At 38.6% G+C, this 17248-nt stretch overlaps 1 protein-coding gene across 1 annotated transcript; it reads right to left on the minus strand.

The window, feature by feature from the left end:
* Positions 1 to 313: 313 nt before the first annotated feature.
* LOC126070468 (olfactory receptor 2M4-like) lies at positions 314 to 1249 on the minus strand. Its single transcript, XM_049874667.1, has one exon. It carries the CDS (start codon positions 1247 to 1249, stop codon positions 314 to 316), a length of 936 nt encoding a protein of 311 aa, XP_049730624.1.
* Positions 1250 to 17248: the final 15999 nt, after the last annotated feature.

Here is a 17248-nt window from a genome sequence, read left to right on the forward strand (position 1 = left end):
ATTCTCAGAGTTAAACCTGACTTGAAAGCAAGCATCCTAAGTAAGACCAGGTTGCACTCATAGCTAACAGCGCTAATGACATAAGAGAAATTCCCAGAGGTGGAGCAGCCAATGCTGATGTCCAAAACCAGCTCACTTTACACTTGTCATTTATATAATATTATACTAAATAAAGATTAGTTTATACTAAATAAAGATATTTTAAACTTGAAAAAGTGGGGAAAAAGATAAACTAGCAGGAATAGAATGATGCAAGTAATTCCAGTTTCTGGAATGTTGACCAGAGCAGGTACTCAAAAGATGTTTGAAAAAGTTATATTAAGTTTCCTTTCCCCAATAACTTCTTAAGTCCCTGGGATACCTCTTTGTTGCGGACGCTGTAAATGAGGGGGTTCAGCATGGGAGTGAGGATGGTGTAGAAGGCTGACACCATCTTGTCCTGGTTTGGTGTATGGTTGGGAGCTGGTCTCATGTACATGAACATGGCGGCACCATAATAGAGTCCAACCACAGTCAGGTGGGAGGAGCAGGTGGTGAAAGACTTGTGGCGACTTTCCCCAGAGCCCATGCAGATGACAGCTTGGAGGACACAGGAATAGGAAATAATGATAACTGAAACTGGCAAGATTAGCATCACCACACAGCAGGTGAAAAGAAGTCTTTCAAATGCAGAGGTGTCTGTACAAGATAGTGGCAGAAGGGCAGCAACATCACAGAAAAAGTGATGGATTTCCAGAGAGCGACAGTAAGTGAAAGACAGGGCAGCTGCAAGCACAATGATGCCATCAAGAGAGCCTAGGATCCAGGAAGCAACAGTCAAGAGCATGCAGAGTTTCTGATTCATGAGGATGGTGTATCGAAGAGGGTGGCATATAGCCACATAGCGGTCATAGGCCATGACAGCCAACAGGAAGCATTCAGCTCCAAGAAGGGACACATAGAAGAGTATCTGAGTTCCACAGCCTTCCAGAGAGATAAATTTCCTGCCAGATAAGTAGTTGAAGGCCATCTTGGGTACTGTGGTGCAGACGAGCATTAGGTCCATGAGAGAGAGTTGGCTGAGGAGGAAGTACATGGGGGTGTGGAGCTGGGTGTCCAAGTAGATGATAAGAACCATTGCGGTGTTTTCCATGAATGCCACTGTGGAGATGGCCAGGACCAGAGAGAAGAGAAAGGTATGGGTGGGACTGTGATCAAAAATTCCAAGAAGGATGAATTCCAAGTGGAAGCTCTCATTTCCCCACCCCATGGTGGTTATTTTCCCTTAGCTGCAAGTCCCAAAGAAGGTACAAGCTCATTTATTAATTAAGCAAACTGGATTTGAAGGTGTAATCACGGCAAGATCATGGCACTAGACATGCACATAATTCATGCATGAGACATTCTCCCCAACCTAGGAGGCATATAAGGGATAGATATCTAAGAGGCATATGAAGCCTTTTCAATTTAACATCAGGAAACCCTGGTGGCGTAGTGGTTAAGTGCTACACCTGCTAACCAAACGTCGGTAGATCAAATTCACCAGGCGGTCCTTGGAAACTCTATGGGGCAGTTCTACTCTGTCCTCTAGGGCTGCTATGAGTCAAAGCCGACTTGTTGGCAACAGGTTTTGGATCAGCAAGTCAGCAGTGTTTGACAATCCCTCCAAAGGCAAGGAAATTGCTGAAAATTGTCTCTTAATCCTTTATGTGGCCTATCTAGTCACATTAAGTTATGTGATTGGACCTAGTGCTTTCATGTTTTCTTCCTCATTACACCTCCATAGAGACCAACTTCAGTAAGTGTTTTCTTTATTTTACAGACCAGAAAACAAGTTTGTAAGAACTTACTGGCTTGGCCATCATTATATATTCAATAGAGAGCCTAAGAAAAAAAAAATATATATATATACATAACTGTTACTAAATTTTATGACCATCCCTGATTATAGGTAATTTCTTTAATGACCATTTTCTCATAGTATGTTTCCAGGTTGATGCTTTCCTTAATAACTATAGAATTTCTGTTCTCATGATTTCTTCAGACCCCACTCTCATCTATTTATGTCTCACCACCCAGTGAAAAACCGTAGAGAATCAACACCATTGCCCCCATGTGGGCACCTGTACACCTTAATTCAGAGAAGTGTTTAAAACCATAACCAGTTGCTTTTGAGTCTATTCTGACTCCTGGAGATTCCCCCATGTATGTCGGAGAAGAACTGTGTTCCACAGAGTTTTCAATGGCTGATTTTTTGAAAGTAGATCATCAGTTCTTTCTTCCAAGGTGTCTCTGGGTGGACTCGGACCTCTGACCTCCAGAAAAGGTTTTAATATCTTGCATTTTAACCTCTCCAACACAGACCAAGATCCTGAGTCTTACTTCATTTAATCAAAATACCCATTAAAGTTTTTTCTTAAAGAAAAATAAGGCATCCTGTTCTCTGAGAACTTTGCATCTCTCAGTCTGTGTGGAGAGGGCAGCAGTCTTATTTTTTTTTTGAGTGGGGTAGACAATTAATTTCTCACTGCTACAATAAAATGTTATGAGTAGATGGGCTAAACATCTAGGGGACAAAAGAGAATCCCTTTTATGGTCATTAAAAGCTTCACTACAATGTGTTATATCATGAACTGGTGATTTACATTGCTTCATAGTGAGCAAAGCACAATTGTATGAGCCACTCAGTCTATCATGGTCAAGACGGTCAGTGCCCTGGATGTACTGTGTGGGGTTGAAAGTAACTGGGGAAAGTAAACCAGGAGAAGTACACTGAAGCAGATCATAGAAAGCCAGAATAGTGTACTTCAACTATTGTTGTGGTTTAAGCTGTGGAGTGAAGTTGTAGAGTGCTGTGAATCGAATTTGCATTTGAGGTGTCCTCAAAAAAAAAAAAAAAATTTAATGTATTGATAAATTGAGTGGGTAACATCTGCCAGCATGAAGACGAAAGAGGAGGTAACTTCAGCAATCCAGGGGAGCCTGGGTAAAGCCCAGGCATGTTAGTGGAGGAAAGAGAGGACTGGATAGAAACAAAATCAGCAATCATACCTCCTTCAAGTTATCAGCTATTGTCTCTGGCCTTGATTTTTTTTTTTACCCCGCCTCTAAAATATCATATTATATAAACAGTTCTCCAGAGCCTCATTTTAAGTTTATGCAAATAAAACTCAATACAAAGCAGAGATCCACATTTTTCTTCCAGGTATATATCACTACCACCAAAATTCTTCCAGGGTCCCAGACTTGAAAGCTTGCGATTCTCTAATATTTTTTGTTCTTATTTTCTCATGATGTCTTTTTTCCTTTTTATTTAGCTGCTTAAAATCTGTGATTATTATACCCAGATCATGCATTTTGATATAGAATAGCTATTGACTGAGAGTCATTTATCACTTTGAGTGTTTATTCCTGATCTATAGCCTTCATCCCATTAAAACAAAAAATACACAGCAGGTAGAAATTTTTTAATATGCTCTATTTAATTGAATTAAATTAAGAAATTCAACACTCTCTTTTTTTCTCCTGGACACCCCTGTGGTGCATGGCATCAGCTGAGGTATATCAACCTTTTTCTATGTAATATCATCAAGTTATCATTGTTTGATACTCCCCTGAGGACAGAGTAGATTTCTGAGACATGGTCTTTAAGCTACTCCTTAATGCTTTGTGTATCCTCTACCTATCACAACCCTATTAAGGATTTAAAAATTAGCTTGAAATCATTTTTCTATGCTAGATAAACCTGTGTTAACTATACATAATAGTACAACTCTTTTCCAAGTAGGCAAACTAAATAATAGTGACTGTTTGCTTTAATGACGCAAAGCAAACACATGGCTTTTTATCTCTCTTTTTTTTTATTTCATAGAATTAAGGAGTTATGCCAGTATTCCAAGAGAAAATGTACATTCCCAGATAACTGAAATCCCATCACTAATTTCCTACTTAAAATTATCCACTGCCCCTTCATAGATTTTGAGGCATAAAAGTGTACCTTAATGGGTAAGTTATATCAAGTATTGAAACTGGAGACTAACTCTTCTGTAGGCCATAAAACCCATTTATTTGTATGACTACTGTGTACAAGTTACTTTCACATATTTTGATTCTACTTATATGGTGAGACAATGAAATTCCAGGCAATAAGAATATAGAAAAGGAGGCAAAGACAGCATAGTTCTATAGACAGATGCACCATGATGTCCTTCTGCAACAGAGACCTGAAAAATTAGGAAAAACATAGTACAAACATCAATCCTAGAACCATAAGCATCAAATAAAGGGATAAAGAACTAGATCAAGCACCACATGGAAGAAGAAACTGAGGGAGAACAAAAGTAGGAGAGTTACAGTGTGGAGGTCGCCTGCCAGCATTGCCATCTTGGAGCACAGCCAGCAATGACCCTGACAGGGAGTACCAGAAGGCATGGAGTTTGCAACAGGAGACAGAACACTTGGTAACCAGAGAGACATGCTTTCCCACCCCTCACCTTTTTGCCCCATATGTTCCTCCCACCGCTTCCCAGTGGGCCATGCTGAGCCACTCCACCAGAAAGACATTAGCACTCCACTGCCCCAGTCCCTACTGGACCATTTTTTTAAACCTTTCCCTTTATTTCCTTTTCTTTCTCCCTTCCACCTAGCCCTAAACACTACTTCCACAGCTTCCTGAAAGACTGTGCCTCTCAGCTCAACTGGAGAGGCACCCACTTACTGCCACCCCATGTCCGCCCCCCCCCACTGACTTGTTCGTTTTTTGCTTTTGTTTCTTTCCCCTTATTTCTTTTCTTTCTCCCTTCTACTTAGTTCTGTACATCAAATCCCCTCCCTTCCAACCAGCCCAGGAGTCTGCCCTACCCTCACTTTTGACCCCCCACTGCACTGTCAGTTTTTCTTTTATTTTTTAGTTTTTTCCTTTTCTTTTTTTTTACTTTTCCTTCTCCCTCTGGCCTAGCCCTGTATGACACCTTCCGCCCAACTCCTTCAACCCACTGTCCTGCTTCAGCTAGAGAGCCACCGGCCCACCCCTCCCCAGATCCGCCCTGCCCCACCACACTGCCACTTACTTATTTTTTTTTTTTCTTTTCTTTCTACCTCCCATCTAGCTTCCTATGCCACCTCTTCTCCTGTCCTACTGGCACCGAGGTCCACCCTGCCCCTACCCGTTGGCCAGCTACCTTTTTTTTTCCTTTCTCTCCCTTTCTTTTATATACCTCTCCACCCCCCAGCCCTGTATGCTACCCCTCCCTTCCCACAAGCCCCCAATGCGCTGCCAAAAATACAGCATCCCCAGGGCTCAGGCCCCTGGCTATAAGGAACCTGCACCGCCCCCTCCTGCCACTTGACCAACTGCCGAATGGTTGAAAACAAGCACATGCTGTACTGCATCTGACATCCATACAAAACTAATACCCAGCATCATTGTCAACAGTGAGAAGCTGAAAGCAGTTACCCAGAAAACGGGAAGAAGACCAGGATGTCCTTTATCACTTCTCCTGTTTAACATTGTGCTGGAAGTCCTGGCTAGAGCAATAATGCAAGAAAAAGAAATAAGGGCCTTGCAAATTGGAAAGGGAGAAGTAAAACTATCTCTATTCACAGATGATATGATCCTGTACATAGAAAACTCCAAAGATTGCCCAAGAAAATTACCGGAACTACTGAAAAGAGTCAACAGAGTAGCAGGATGCAACATAAACATGCAAAAATCAGGTGAATTCTTCTACACCAATAAAAACAGCTTCAAAAAGGAAATCAGGAAAACAATATCATTATAATAGCCGCCCAAAAGATAAAATACTTAAGAATAAATCTAACCAGGAATGTAAAAGACCTATACAAATAAAACTACAAAACATTACTGCAAGAAACCAACAGAGACCTGCATAAATGAAAAAACATGCCATGCTCATGGGTAGGAAGTCTCAACATCAGGAAAATGTCAACTCTACCCAAAAGGATCTGCAGATATAATGCAATCCCAATTCAAATACCAAAAGCATTCTTTAGAGAAATGGAAAAACTAATCACTAACTTTATCTGGAAAGGAAAGAGACCACAGATAAGTAAAGAACTATTGAAAAAGAAGAACAAAGTAGGAGGCCTCACACTGTTATGGTAGTCAAAAAATAGCTAGGTACTGGTCCGACAGACACATGGACCACTGAAAAAGAATTGAGAACCCATATATAAACCCATCCACCTATAGTGAGTTAATCTTTGACAAAGGACCAAAGTCCATTAAATGGGGGACAAGACAGTCTCTTTAACAAATGGTGCTGGCAAAACCATATGTCCATCTGTCAAAAAAGTGAAAGAGGACCCATACCTCACACCATGCACAAAAACTCATTCAAAGTGGATCAGAAACCTAAATATAAAACTAAAATGATAAAGATAATAGAAGAAAAAAATAGGGAAAACACTTGGGGCCCTAATATACAGCATAAATAAGATACAAATCATAACTAACAATGGACAAACACCAGAAGAGAAACTATATAACTGGGAGTTTCTAATAATTGAACACTTATGCTCATCAAAAGACTTTACCAAAAAAGTAAAAAAGAAAACTTACAGACTGGGAAAAAATTTTTATTTACAACAACATATTTGATTAGGCTTAACCTCTAAAATCTATAAGATACTGCAACATCTCAACAACAAAAGACAAATGACCCAATTAAAAATGGGCAAAAGATATGAACATACACTTCACCAAAGAACACATTCAGGCGGCTAACAGACACATGAGGAAAATCTCACTATCATTAATCATTAGAGAAACACAAATCAAAACTGTGCTGAGATACCATCTTACCCTGATATTGATAACGATTAAAATAAAAAAAAAAAAAAAACAGAAAATAACAAATGTTGGAGAGGTTACAGGGTGATTGGAACTCTTATGCACTGTTGGTGAGGATGTAAGATGGTATAACCACTATGGAAAACAATATGGTACTTCCATAAAAAACTAGAAATAGAAATACTATATAATCCAGCAATCCTGCCCCTAGGAATATATCCCAGAGAAATAAGAGCCATCACATGAATACCACATGCGTACCCATGTTCATGGCAACATTGTTCACAACAGTAAAAAGATAGAAACAACCTAAGTGTCCATTAACAGATAGATGGATAAACAAATTATGGTACATACAAACAGTGAAAATACTACACAACCATGAAGAACAATGATGAATCTTCAAAACACCTCACAATATGAATGAATCTGGAGGGCATTATGCTGAGTAAAATAAGCCAACCACAGAAGGACAAATACGGTATGAGACCACTACTATAAAAACTCATGAAAAGGTTTACACAAAAAAGAAAAAAATCTTTGATGGTTTTATGAGGGAGGGGAGGGGTTGGGATGGAAAAACACTAAATAAACAATAGATAAGTAATAACTTTGGTGAAGGGTAAGACAGCACACAATACTGGGGAAAGCAGTACAACTTACCCAAGGCAAGGTCCTGGAAGCCCATTATCCACGTCCAAATGCCCCGAGGGACAAAATTACTGGGCTGAGGGTCATGGGGACCATGGTTTTGGGAAACATCTAGCTCAACTGGCATAGCGTAGTTTATAAGGAAAATGTCTACATTATACTTGATGAATAGCATCTGGGGTCTTTAAAGCTTTTGAGTGGCCATCTAAGATATTCCATTGGTCTCATCCCAACTGAAGCAAGGGAGAATGAAGAAAACACAAGGGAAATATTAGTCCAAAGGACTAATGGACCACAAGTACCATCACCTCCTCCAGCCTTAACCCAGAACAACTAGATGATTCTTGGCTACTACTGGTTACTGCCACCAATCACTCTGACAGGGATCACAAGACAGGGTCGTAGAAACAGCAGGAAAAAACTGTAGAACAAAATTCAAATTCACAAATAAAATAAATAAAAGACCAAGCTTACTGATCTGACAGAGACTTGAGGAACCCCTGACATATGGACCCCAGCACCCCTTTAACTCAGAACTGAAGCCACTCCCAAAGTTCGCCATTTAGCCAAAGATTAGACAGATCTATAAAACAAACAATAACATACGTGAGGAATGTGCTTATTAGTTCAATCATGTATTCAAGACCAAATAGGCAACACCTGTCCAAAAGCAATGATGAGATGGCAGGAAGGGACCAGAAAAATGGGCAAATGGAAAGGGGAGACCCAGGGTGGGGAAGAGGACAGCGTTGACACACCGTGGGAATTGCAACCAATGTCACGAACAATTTGTGTATAAATCGTTGAATGATAAACTACTTTGCTTTGTAAGCTTTCACCTAAAGCACAATTTAAAAAAATACAGAAAAATATTTACAATGATCTAAATTAATGTCAAAGATAGTCCTACTCACAAGGTAGTCAAAATAAAGAACTGGCAGGCTTTTTTCTTTGTTCCTACATTTTTAAAACAGCATTGTGTCACAATTTCAATATAAAGTTGTAAAATCCCCTCATTATAGCTAGAGCAATTTGGTTCTTTTATGTCAATTGTTAATGGAAAATGGAGAATACCTTGAGAGCTTTACACACTATGTGACTTAACTAAATCACACCCCTCGGAATTCTTCTGCTTCATGACGCTGGCTCTGACAATTTCATTAACTGGTATATTTGCTGAAGAATTTGGAATATGAATAAGGAAACGGTGTTCTGTTTTGCTGCAAATCACTCTGCCAATAATTTGTAAACTGAAAATGAGCACCTAAGGAAATTTTCAGATCTAAGTTTTCTTCAGTGTACTTTAAAGCAATCTACTGAAGCTGCTTGGTAGGTGATTGTTTATGTGAAGCCACATTTGAGGCGTATATCTACCAATTGGAAGACACTTGTTTTTATTATAAAGGCTTCATGAATGTTTTTATAAATTAATGCATAATATCATTAAGGAGAGCATGTCTTTTTTTTTTTCTAATCCTCCTCATTTTCAACATGAAGGAGAAAGAGAAAACAAGCTGTCAGGGGGAATAATGGCACTGTCAAGATGTTGTTAGAAATTTCTCGGCTGCTAACTGAAAGGTCAGTGTTTCGAACCCACCAGCCACTCCGCAGGAGAAAGATGTCACAGTCTGCTTGTGTAAATATTTACATCCTCAGCAGTTCCTCTCTGCCCTGTAGGGTCACTACGAGTTGGACTCAACTTAATGGCAGTGTTTTTTTTTTATGGTGAATTTATAAAATAATAATTTTAATAACTATCCTGAGGAAGGTTTATAATCCAATACAGCATAACAGAAACTTTTTCATGTGCATTATATTATGTTGTCTCACCAAAGCCGGGCAGGGTAATAAACTCTCACAAAAGAAAACTGTCTTTCTAGTCATACTCACCAGTGGTGGTCAAGGTATAGATTCACTAAGTTTTAAATTCTCTATACTCAGGAAAACTATAGTCTCTCTCTGGCTCTGACTATGCCTCAACCTTTCCTGCTGTCTCTTCCAGCAAAGAAGCGCCGTCATCAATTCAGATGATACAAAGGACCCACATACGTTTTCAGAGATCTCTTAACCTCACTGTGTAATGGACCTTAAATTCTTTGCCTCTATAGAGAGCTCAGTCCCTTGACTTCAATTATACAAAAGTGTGCCCTCTTTAACACCTCTCCTAGGAAGTAAAACCCACATGGGTTTCCAAGACTCTGTTTAATTTTGTCAAATTAGTCTTTCTTTCCTTGTTATAGAGTCAAAAATGATGGCTTCTATAGGCTACTTTTCTTTTCCGAACTTATTATTATTACAGTTATTATCTTTTAAATTTGATACTTTCATGGCATAATCAATCTATTTTTCTGTCTTTATAGTTGTAAAGATATATATTTGTCATTTTAAGATTTTTCACATGTACAATTTAGTGACACTAATTACATTAATCATGGTGTGCAACCATCACCAATATCCATTGCCAGGTTTTCCATCATCACAACCAGAAACTCCATAAAAAACCCATTGCCATCTAGTCAATTCCAACTCATAGCAACCCAATAGGACAGAGTAGAACTGCCCCGTATGGTTTCCAAGGAAAGCCTGGTGGATTTGGACAGTCAACCTTTTGGTTAGCAGCCGTAACTCTTAACCACTGTGCCACCAGGGTTTCTACCAGAAACTCAGTGTTTCCTAAACAATACTGTCCACTTCCCCTCTCCTGTCTGGTCCTGGTAACCAGTAATAACCTTTGCTCTCTATGTATTTGTCTATTCTAGATATTTTGTATGACTTAAATTACACAGTATTTGTCTCTTAGAGATTGCCTTATTTCATTCAGCATAATGTTTTCAAGGTTCATCCATGTCATAGCATGTATCAGTACTTTATTCATTTTTATTGCTGAATAATATTCTGTTGTATATATGTACCATGTTTAGTTTATACATTCATCTGTTGATGTACATTTAGAAACCTACTTTTCTTTAGGAAATAAAGAGCTAATAATGAACCTAGATATTTATAAAATAAAAGATAAGAAGGTTACGATTCAAGCAGGGATTAGTTACTACAAAGTCAAATGGATCTATCAGCCTTCCTTGTCAACTGAGTGTAATATGTTTACCTCATTTCTTGTATGTTTTATCATAATACTTGAGTCAAAACAAAATGTAAACAAACACAGAGAACCTTTAATGTATTTGATTAGCAAATGAAATAGCACAAATGTTCCATAGAGACTCCAGACTAGTGCACTTCTTCCGGACATACAACTCCATTTTTCACTTCAGTTACTGACCTAATATCACCACAGTTTCTCCTATATTCAGACCACATCTCTCTTCACTCCAAAAGCTTTATTTACCAAAGCAGTGACACCTATAAAATACAAATCTCATCATTAATTTCCTCCTTAAAATTATCCAGAGGCCCTTCATAAATTTTGGGACAAAAATAAACTTCATTTCAGCACCTTTACAGCTTGGCCATTGTCTGTGTAGATTTTTCTCTAAATGTTTGTTTCCTCTTATACCTCCATGACTTTGCAAGTTTATCTCTTTTTCTATCTGCTTTGTTCCTGGTACTCTCACCCTTGCTAAATTCTTTCTGCCTTTCAAGACTCCTTCCCTAGGAGCTTGACCTAAAGACCAAGGCAGTGTTGGTTGCTTCTTCTATGATCTACATAATCCACATAACCCCTGATATAGGAGATCTTCAGTGCAGGGACCCCAGGTCCAAAGGCCTTGCTGTGTTCCCAGTGCTTCCCTCTTGGTGGTATGAGTTCCCCCTCATCTCTGCTCAATTCTCTCTTTGTAACTCAAAAGAGACTGACTCAATATACAGTCCAATCTGGTAGATTGAGTCCTGCTTTATTAACATAACTGCCTCATTAACATCAGAGAGGTTAAGATTTTCAACACTTAGGATAATCACATCAGATCACAAAAAGATGGACAACCACACAATACTGGGAATCAGGGCCTAGCAAAGTTGACACACATTTTTGGGAGCCACAATTAAATCCATAACATTCCATGCTTTGGCCCTTCAAAATTCTTGTCCTTACCACATGTAAAACACATTCACCCCATCATATCATAGCAAAAGTCTTAAATCAACTCCAACTCCAAATTCCATTCTGGGGCACAATTTCTCTTTATCTGTGAAATCTAGAATACAAATTATTTGCTTATAAAGCACAATGGTGGAAGAGGCAAAAGGTAGATATTTGTAACACAAATGGGAGAAACTGGAGGGAAAGAAGGGATAAGAGGCACTAAGAAAGTCATCAGAACACATTACCTTAGCTCTCCAGGTTTGAAAATAATCTTATGTTCTCTGAGATCATTTACACTATGGCCCTGCCCTCAAGATTCTTGGTGTTGGCCACACTTTCCAGATTCTGGGTGGAGGCCCCTTAGCTTTGGACTTCAGCTCCCACCTCCCAGACCCCCTGGAATGTCCACTTTGTTCCCTCAGCTTTCAGCAGCCCCATTCTCCTAGTCCATCTTAGTGGTGACCCTATTCCTTAGCCCTGGCAGGCCCCGTTCTCCTGTCCCTTGGGCATGGCTACACCACCCTCTCAGCTTGGGGCAACAGATCTGGCCCCATCACCCTGGCACTCATGAATTTTAGGCCCATGCTTCAGAGCCAATTTGGTGAAGATCTGACTCTTAGAAACCTAGGAGGCTGTGGCCCCATCCTTTGGAACCCCAGAGGGCATGGCTGCCCTTTGAGAATCCAGAGATCGAGACCCTACCGGTGGAGACTGAGACAGCTTTTCTTCTTGGGTTCCATGTCTCTTCAGTTTCTGCTTCTTTGACCTCTTGGCCTCTTCGGCCTGTTAGGCAAGCCCATCATTTGCCCTCTTTGGGCAAGTGTTCTAAAGCTCTTAACTCTAATGATAAGCACCTGGAGGCAACCCACTGTACCAGTAAACCTCAGCCAAAGGGCACTCTGATCTCTTGCTCCATGGATTGGCAAGCCTAGCTTCACCAATAAGTTCCAAGATGCACCTCACTTCGCCAAGAAGCCTCCTGCCCAAAGGCTTTCAGCTCTCTCCCTCAGTGGGTCAGCTCTGGTGCCATCTTGTGCCGATCTACTACTTCTGCTGCTGCCACTTCTCTACTGCCTCTTTGCTTTCTGGGCTCTCTGCAGTGTTACAGCTCTCCTCACTTACTTCTGAGTCCACACCAGAATTGTCTTTGATGTTCATAATTTCACCAACAGTGTCTTCAAAGCAATCTAGGCTTTTACTGTTAGACACTTTAAAAACTCTTCCAACCTCTATAATTACTTAATTCCAAAACTGCCTCTACATTGTAGGTATCTGTTAGATCAGGACTCCACCCTTCCAGTACCAAATTCTGTCTTAGTTATCTAGTGTTGCTATAAAAGAAACACCACAAGTGAATGGCTTTAACAAACAGAAACTTGTTCTCTCACAGTCTAGAAGGCAACAGCTCCAAGAGAATGCTTCCTCTATCAGTTCTGGGCGAAGGTCCTTGTCATCAATGTTCCCCTGGTCTAGGAACTTCTCAGCACAGGGTCCCCAGGTCCAAAAGACACATTGTGCTTCCAGGGCTTCCTTTTTGGTTGTATGAGGTCCCCTTCCTCTCTGCTTGGTTCTCTCTTTTGTATCTCAAAAGAGATTGAGTCAAGATACAACCTAATCTGGTAGATTGAGTCCTGCCTTATTAACAAAACTGCCTCTAGCCCTGCTTCATTAACATCATAGAGGTTAGGATTTACAGAATAATCTTAACAGAACAGAATAATCGCATCAGATGACAAAATGGTAGACAACCACAAAATGCTGGGAATCATTGCCTAGCCAAGTTAACACATTTTTGGTGGACACAATTCAATCCAGAGCAGATGCTATTATAAATGGTAATATTTCCTTAATTTATTTTTCTGATTGCTCGTTGCTGACATATAGAAGGCTGACTATTGACTTTGTACCCTGACAATCTGCTGAATTCATTTGTTAGTTCTAATTGCTTTCTTGTACAATTTTTGTGTTTTTCTATACATATGAAGGGATTGTTTTACTTCCTTCTTCCCAGTTTGGATACTTTTTTTCCCTAGACTCATTGTTCTGGCTAGAACTTCCAGAGCAATGTTAAATAGCAGTTGTAATAGTAGGCACCCCTGTCTTTTTCTTAATCTTAATAAGAAGCTTTCAGTCTGTCTCCTTTGATTATGATATTAGCTGTGAGTTTTTCATAAATGTACTTCAGTACATTGAAATTTTCCTCCTATTCCTATATCGTTAAGTGTTTTTATCATGAAAGTGTTTGAATTTTGTCAACTGCCTTTTCTACATCAATTGAGATAATTTTGTGGTTCTTTTCCCATATTCTATTAATGTGGTGTATTATATCAATTGAGCTTCTAATGTTGAACCACCCTTGCATTTCTGGGATAAATCCCTCTTGATCATGATGAATGATCTTTTTAATATGTTTTTGAATTGGTTTGCTAGCGTTTTGTTAAGTATTTTTGCATCTATGTTCATTAAGAATATATACCTGTAGTTTTCTTTTCTTGTGGTGTCCCAGCCTGACTTTGATATCAGGATAATGCTTGTCTCACAGAATGAGTTAGGATGGGCTTCCTCTTCTATTTTTTGGATAATTTTAATTAGAATCAGGGTCACTTTTTCTATTTGATAGAATCCCCCAGTGAAGCCATTTGCTTTAGAACATCTTTTTCTTTTTTTCTGAGAGTCTTTTAATTACTGATCCAATTTCTTTACTTATTATGGGTCTATTGAGATCCATTATTTCCTCCTGAGTCAATGTAGGGAGTTTATGTTTCAAGAAATTTGCCCTTTTCTTCTAAGTCATCTAATTTGTTGGTGTACAATTCTTCCTAGAATTCCGTTACAATCCTTTTTATTTATATAAGGTCAGCTGTGATATCCCCACTTTCATTTCTAATTTTAGATATTTCCATCTTCTTTGTTTTCCTTTGTCAATCTAGTCCAAGATTAGTCAATTTTATTGATCTTTTCCAAAACCCAACTTCTGTTTTCATAGATTTTCTCTGTTGTTTTTCTGTTCTCTGTTTCGTTTATTTCTGATCGGATCTTTATTATTTTCTTTCTTCTGGTGGCAGTAGGTTTGCTCTTCATTCTCTATTTCCTCAAGTTATAAAGTTACGTTACTGATTTGGGATCTTTGCTACTTTTTAATATAGGTATCTATTGCTATAAATTTCCTTCTTAGTACTGCCTTTGCTTCATCACATAAGTTTTGGAATGTTGAAGTTTTATTCTCCTTTGACTCTAAGAAATTTTATTTCTCCCTTGATTTCTTCTTTTACCTGTTGGTTGTTGAGTAGTGTGTTATTTAGTTTCCACCTATGCCTACTCCTCATTTATTGACTATCTCATTATAAAAATTCTATTATCCATCTATTTTGCACATTAATAATGAAAGTTGGGCAGTAACAATGAGGTGTAAAGTGAGACTAACGACGGCTGTGATGATTGAGGATATGTGTCTACTTGGCTGAGCCATGATTCTCAGTACTTTGGCAGTTATGTAATGATGTAATTGGGCAGTTTTGTAATGATGTAATTAGCAGTGAGATGATGGTGAAATTTGGTAGTTATGAAATCATGTAACTTGGCAGTTATGTAATGGTGCAGTCATCCTTCATTTTGTGTTCTGATGTGATCATTCTCCAGTTTTGCAGAACGCTAATTTTAACATAATGACCTGTCTTCGGAACCAAACCCTGTTGAAAAATGAGGAGTGGGTATATTTGTGTATTTTCCAGTTTTCTTTATGCTAATTTCTAGCCTCATCTCATTGTGATAAGAAAAGATACTTTAAATGATTTCAGTCTATTTAAATTTATTGAGACTAGCTCTGTGTCCTGATGTATTCTTATCCTGAAGCATGACTCATGTGCACTGGAAACAAATATATATTGTGCCGTTGCTGAATGGAGAGTTCTATGTATGTCTTTTAGATCATGTTGTCCAAGTAGTCTACTCCTTTGTTGATCCTGTATTTGTTCTATTCATTATCAAATGTGATGTATTGAAGTGTCCAACTATTAGTATAGAGCTTTCTATTTCTACTTTCAGTTCTGTCAGTGTTTGCTTTAAAAATTTTGAGGCTCTGATGTTAGGTGCATAAATATTTATAATAATTATGTCTTCTTGATGAAATGTCCCTTTTATCATTGTATAGTGTCCTTTTTCTCTTATAATAGATTTTGACTTAAAGTCTATTTTGTTTTAAAATGTTTTCTTCCATCCTTCAACTTTCAATTTATTTGACTCTTTGTGCCTGAGGTGTGTTTCTTGTAGACAGCATACAGATTTTTTTTTTTAATCCAATCTGCCATTCTCTGTTTCTTGATTGTTGTTGTTGTTGTTGTTAGGTGCCGTCGAATTGGTTCCGACTCATAGCGACCCTATGCACAACAGAACAAAACACTGCCTGGTCCTGCGCCATCCTTACAATTGTTGTTATGCTTGAGCTCATCGTTGCAGCCACTGTGTCAATACACCTCATTGAGGGTTTTCCTCTTTTCTGCTGACCCTGTACTCTGCCAAGCATGATGTCCTTCTCCAGGGACTCATCCCTCCTGACAACATGACCAAAGTATGTAAGTCTCGCCATCCTTGCCTGTAAGGAGCATTCTGACTGTACTTCTTCTAAGACAGATTTGTTTGTTCTTTTGGCAGTCCATGGTATATTCAATATTCTTCGCCAACACCACAATTCAAAGGTGTCAACTCTTCTTCTGTCTTCCTTATTCATTGTCCAGCTTTCACATGCATATGATGTGATTGAAAATACCATGGCTTGGGTAAAGCACACCTTAGTCTTCAGGGTGACATCTTTGCTCTTCGACACTTTGAAGAGATCCTTTGCAGCAGATTTACCCAATGCAATGCGCCTTTTGATTTCTTGACTGCTGCTTCCATGGCTGTTGATTGTGGGTCCAAGTAAAATGAAATCTTTGACAACTTCAATCTTTTCTCCGTTTATCATGATGTTGCTCATTGGTCCAGTTGTGAGGATTTTTGTTTTCTTTCTGTTGAGGTGCAGTCCATACTGAAGGCTGTGGTCTTTGATCTTCATTAGTAAGTGCTTCAAGTCTTCTTCACTTTCAGCAAGCAAGGTTGTATTATCTGCATAATGCAGGTTGTTAATGAGTCTTCCTCTAATCCTGATGCTCTGTTCTTCTTTGTATAGTCCAGCTTCTCATATTACTTGTTCAGCATACAGATTAAATACGTATGGTGAAAGAATACAACCCTGAAACACACCTTTCCTGACTTTATACCAATCAGTTTCTTGATTAGCATGTTTAATACATTTAAATTCATGGTAATTACCAATAAAGGAAGATTACTTCTGACATTTTGCTATTTGTTTTTTGTGTGTCTTGTATCTTCTTTGTTCATCTTTTCCTCCAGTGCTGACTTCTTTTGTGTACAGATTTTTTGCATATGTGTGCTGAACCATTTTGTTTCTCTTATTCTTATTCTTTGTGTGTGTGTATACTTTATTTCATTTCTTTGTGGTTATCACAATGATTACATTTAACCACTTAAATTTATAACAACTAGGCTTATATAGATACCAACTTAAGTAACTTACAATCTGTATCTATACTACTCTCCCTCCCTTATGTATGTTGTTGTTTTCACTTTCTTTTTTCTTTGTTGATTCTGATTCATAGTGACTCCATGTGTGGTCTGCATAGTTCATTTTTTAAATTTCTATAAACATAAAAGTAACACAATATTTGCTATTCCAATATTTTTCAATTGTACAATTGAATGAAACAAATTAC

Source organism: Elephas maximus, chromosome 2 (genome assembly GCF_024166365.1).
Source record: "Elephas maximus indicus isolate mEleMax1 chromosome 2, mEleMax1 primary haplotype, whole genome shotgun sequence".
NCBI classification, from domain to species: Eukaryota; Metazoa; Chordata; class Mammalia; order Proboscidea; family Elephantidae; genus Elephas; species Elephas maximus.

Coding starts and splice junctions, on each gene's coding strand:
- LOC126070468 (XM_049874667.1), bottom strand. CDS start 1,249: ATGGGGTGGGGAAATGAGAGCTTCCACTTGGAATTCATCCTTCTTGGA.